The 4,746-nt window shown below is 43.4% G+C and overlaps 1 protein-coding gene across 1 annotated transcript; it reads left to right on the forward strand.

Annotated features, from left to right (window-relative positions):
* Positions 1 to 3,140: 3,140 nt before the first annotated feature.
* Positions 3,141 to 3,779, forward strand: LOC306875685 (gamma-crystallin M2-like; the record flags this gene model as incomplete). Its single annotated transcript, XM_079426366.1, has 2 exons — positions 3,141 to 3,383; positions 3,507 to 3,779. The coding sequence occupies exons 1-2, from the start codon at positions 3,189 to 3,191 to the stop codon at positions 3,777 to 3,779; spliced, it is 468 nt and encodes a 155-aa protein (XP_079282492.1). The 5' UTR covers positions 3,141 to 3,188.
* Between the last annotated feature and the right edge of the window lie 967 nt (positions 3,780 to 4,746).

Genomic DNA, 4,746 nt, shown 5'->3' on the forward strand with positions numbered 1-4,746 from the left:
GAGTAGCCCTACTGGGGGTCAATTGGAGCCCTTACCCGCAGCACAAATTGGACAGGCCAACACGAACCGTCGAGCATCCCGAGCCGTGGACGGCCACCAAAACCGCTGCTTGATTAACCTATACGTACGAGTCGCTCCAGGGTGGCACGCTAGGCTAGAGCAGTGGCCCGACTGTAGGACGCTAGTAGGCGTAGTAGTCCAGATTTTTATGGTCAGTCCAAACGATAAACGGAAACCCCGCACCCTCTAACCAGTGACGCCACTCCTCCAGCGCCAGCTTAACAGCTAGTAACTCCCTATTCCCGATGTGGTAGTTCCGTTCCGTGGGGGTTAAACGATGAGAGAAAAAGGCGCAGGGATGTATTTTCTCATCTGAAGATGATCTCTGAGACAAAACTGCCCCAACCCCCACCTCGGACGCATCCACCTCCACAATGAACTGCCGAGACGGGTCGGGGGTCGTTAAAATGGTAGCCGAAATAAACCGACTCTTCAAACTCTCAAACACAGTTTAGGCCTGCGACGACCAACAGAATCGTTTCTTCATGGAGGTGAGGTCCGTCAAAGGAAGGGCGACCTGACTAAAGTTCCGAATGAACCGCCTGTAAAAATAGGCAAACCCCAGAAAACGCTGGACCGCTCTACGACTATCTGGGGTGGGCCAATCAGCAACAGCCTTTACCTTGGCAAGATCCATTCGGATACCTTCAGGCGAGAGAATAAACCCCAGAAACAGAACCGACCGTGCGTGAACTCACACTTCTCCACCTTGGCGAATAAACGATTCTCCAGCAGCCGCTGGAGCACTCACCTGACGTGCTGGACATGATCCATTCTGGGAGAAGATCAGGATGTCGTCTATGTAAACAAAAACAAACCGATCGACCATGTCTCTGAGCACGTCGTTGACGAGTGCCTGGAAGACTGCCGGGGAGTTTGAAAGGCCAAACGGCATAACTAAGTATTCAAAATGCCCAGAATGGGTGTTAAAGGCGGTCTTCCATTTGTCCCCCTCCCTAATCCGATACCAAGTGATAAGCACTGCGGAGGTCCAACTTCGTAAAGATGGTTGTCCCCTGCAAGAGTTCGAAGGCCGACGACATCAACGGCAAAGGATAACAATTCTTTACCGTGATGTCATTCAACCCCCGATAGTCTATACAGGGGCGCAGCGAACCATCCTTCTTCTCCACGAAGAAGAACCCTGCCCCAGCTGGAGAGGAAGAGGGACGGATAATGCCTGCTACCAGAGAATCATGTATATATCTCTCCATGGCCTCCCTCTCTGGTCCAGACAGAGAGTAAAGGCGCCCCTTAGGTTGGGAAGTGCTAGGCAACAAGTCAATCGCACAGTCGTACGGGCGGTGCGGAGGCAGAGATGAAGCTCGGGACTTACTAAACACCGCTCTCAAGTCATGGTAAGCCTCCGATACATTCGCCAGGCTCACCGGCTCCTCCTGCAACACAGAACAAGACATGACCGGGGAAAATGCAGCACCCAAACATTGAGCTAAACAGAAAGGGCTCCAAGCCAAAACAGAACTGCGAGCCCAATCAATATGGGGGTTATGTTTGACCAACCAGGTGTGACCCAACACCACTGGAGCGGTGGGCAAGTGAATAAGGAGGAAACGGATCTCCTCAGCATGATTACCAGACAGTGTTAATGTAACAAACTTAGTAACATGGGCAATATTAGTCAGTAGGGTGCCACAAAGTGTTCTAGCAGAAATGGGTTCGGCCAGGGCAACAGACGAAATCCCCAGGCGTGTGGCCAATCCGGAATCTGGTGTTTAGTGTCCCGCAGCAGCAGCGAGCGCAAGTGACTTCAGCGCAGCTGAATAGTTCTGCGTTCAAATGCATGCAATAGGCTAAAGCTTGCTGCAAAACCCCAGCAAACATAACCATGAATGTGTCTGCGGGAAATAGTAAGGAGATATTTGAATTATTTACTTATAAACTAATGTTTTCTGAGTCTGTGTCACAAGGATGAAGTTGCTGATCCTGACTCGCCGTCTCCTCATTAGACGTGCTTTTAGAGAGAAATGCATCTTTATTGATTATGATTAAGATTATAATAAAAGAGGCAGAAAGCACATCATGTTTGTTTTCTTTGTTTTATAAAAGAACTACCTTTTGTTGCTATTGTGAGTGCACACAAATACAAGTAGACCCTTTACAGGTCCGAATGATGTATTACTCTTACCTTTATCAAAAAATTTAAAAATGACGGCGTAGGCTATTTTAATTTGTTTCCAGTGAAAAAAATCCAAAGCTGGTGCCTCCATGTCCTGCAGAGCGCGCTTTAGCTTCCACTCTCCGCACAAACTTAGATATAGGCTAGCGCACATTATTATTATAGCGCAGGTTTAACGTTTAAACATTATATGCTTGAACTGTTTTAGTATATCTATAGATTTTATTTTAGGCAAGTCGTGATGATATGAAAAGGCTAAATTTATCAAACATAGGCTATGATCAGCTCATGCCGCTGGCCGCTTGGTCGTTACTTAAAAAAAAACTAAAACTTATAGTCTATTTAACAAACAAAAATGCTTCAAACGTTTTTCTAAATTAACTTAATAAAAAAACTAAACGAAATATAATAATTTTGTCATTACACACAAGCCAGAAGTCCTCAATCTAAAACAACAACCATGATAAAAAATACTGGAACATTTTACAATGAACAAAGATTAAATTATCTAAAGCATAACCTAATGTTAACAAATTGAAAATTATTGTAAAGTATTATAAGCATTATCATTTTTTCCGATTCACATTCTTTTTGACCAATATACTTTATATTTTTCTAATAATTTTGAGTACTAAAGTCTACATACCAAGCTTTAGCTAGAATGGTCTCTGTTTCAACTTGCACTGTCAGGAATTGACTAACAATAGAGGCCCTGTAGTCTTTAGTCTTGGTCTTGTATAAAAGCACAAGTGACAGCAGTCAGTCAACAAGCAGAAACAGCTTCAGCTTCTCCCTTGTGGAACTACTGAGGATCAGCCAGCGCAACCATGAAGGTAAACCTTGTTCCAACACCTATTTCCACAAAGTTTAACTTGAAATTTTTTGAACTGGTATCACTAAAAAAATCAGATAGCTCACAAAAAAATGTAATTTGAATTTTCAGGTCACTTTTTTTGAGGACAGGAACTTCCAGGGTCGCTCTTATGACTGTATGGGCGACTGTGGTGACTTCTCCTCCTACATGAGCCGCTGTCACTCTTGCAGAGTGGAGAGTGGATGCTGGATGATGTATGATCATCCCAACTACATGGGAAATCAGTATTTCTTTAGGAGGGGAGAGTATGCTGATTACATGCCTATGTTTGGAATGAACAACTGCATCAGGTCTTGCCGTATGATCCCTATGGTGAGCTCAGTTTCAGATTATTTAACATAAAAAAATAAATAAGTTAATCTTTATCTTTTAAAGTAATTTATTTATTGAATTATTTTTTGGTGATAAACTAAAATGATTTCTCTTCCACTACAGCACAGGGGATCCTACAGAATGAGGATCTACGAGAGGGAGAACTTCATGGGTCAGATGCACGAGATGATGGATGACTGTGACAACGTCATGGACCGTTACCGCATGTCTCACTGCCAGTCCTGTCATGTGATGGACGGCCACTGGCTCTTCTATGAGCAGCCCAACTACAGAGGCAGGATGTGGTACTTCAGGCCTGGAGAGTACAGGAGCTTCAGCAATATGGGTGGCATGAGATTCATGAGCATGAGGCATATCATGGACTCCTGGTACTAATTTTCTAGTGTTTCTATTAATAAATTTTTCTCCAGAACATTAAATATATTGTCTTGAAAATCATTAATGCCACAAATATTTACTTCTACTTATGCAAAACAAACAAACTTCTCATGAGAAAAACAGAAATTAAAAAAAATAAATGTAAAAATTGAGCAATTACTGTATTTAGTTTGCGATACACAATGCAGTAATATAAGAATTTTGGCTTTCAAAGGACAGGTTTAAGCCCCATTCAGACTAAATGATTTTAGACCGATTTTGCCACGATCTGCTTGACGCAGGGTGTCGTGGGGATTCGTAAACGACAATGGGCCTCGGGACGCACAATTCAATCGTTTCATCACGTGTAGTGTGTCAGTGCTTGACACCTCTGTGACACTTCATGACGTCAACACAGAAAGACTAGCATGTTTTTTTTTTTTTTTCCGTCGTACACGACAAGTTCCATCACATCTGTGACACTGGCCAATAGGAACGCAGAAGTGCCTTGCCCTTTGTACAAGCTTTCAAACATGTCGAAATGAAAGAGAGACAATGGTATCGGTCTTGCTAGGTGTAATTTTACAATGGAGTAAATGTTCGTGGAGCTACGGCAACAATCCTGCATTTATGATGAGGGACTACTGTACGGTGGCCGAGAGAGCTCAACGCGCTGCAACTTCAGAAAACACATGCAAATAGACAAAAGACCAGCCAATCAAGAAAACATCTTCATCATTTTGACAACACATGCGCTGCAAATGCTCACAACACATGCAAATTGAGAAACGCTGCAAATGCTCACAACACATGCAAATTGAGAAACGCTGCAAATGCTCACAACACATGCAAATTGAGAAACGCTGCAAATCCTCACAGCACATGCAAATTGAGAAACGCTGCAAATCCTCACAGCACATGCAAATTGAGAAACGCTGCAAATCCTCACAACACATGCAAATTGAGAAACGCTGCAAATGCTCAC

Source organism: Barbus barbus, assembly GCF_936440315.1.
Source record: "Barbus barbus genome assembly, chromosome: 10".
Taxonomy (NCBI): Eukaryota; Metazoa; Chordata; class Actinopteri; order Cypriniformes; family Cyprinidae; genus Barbus; species Barbus barbus.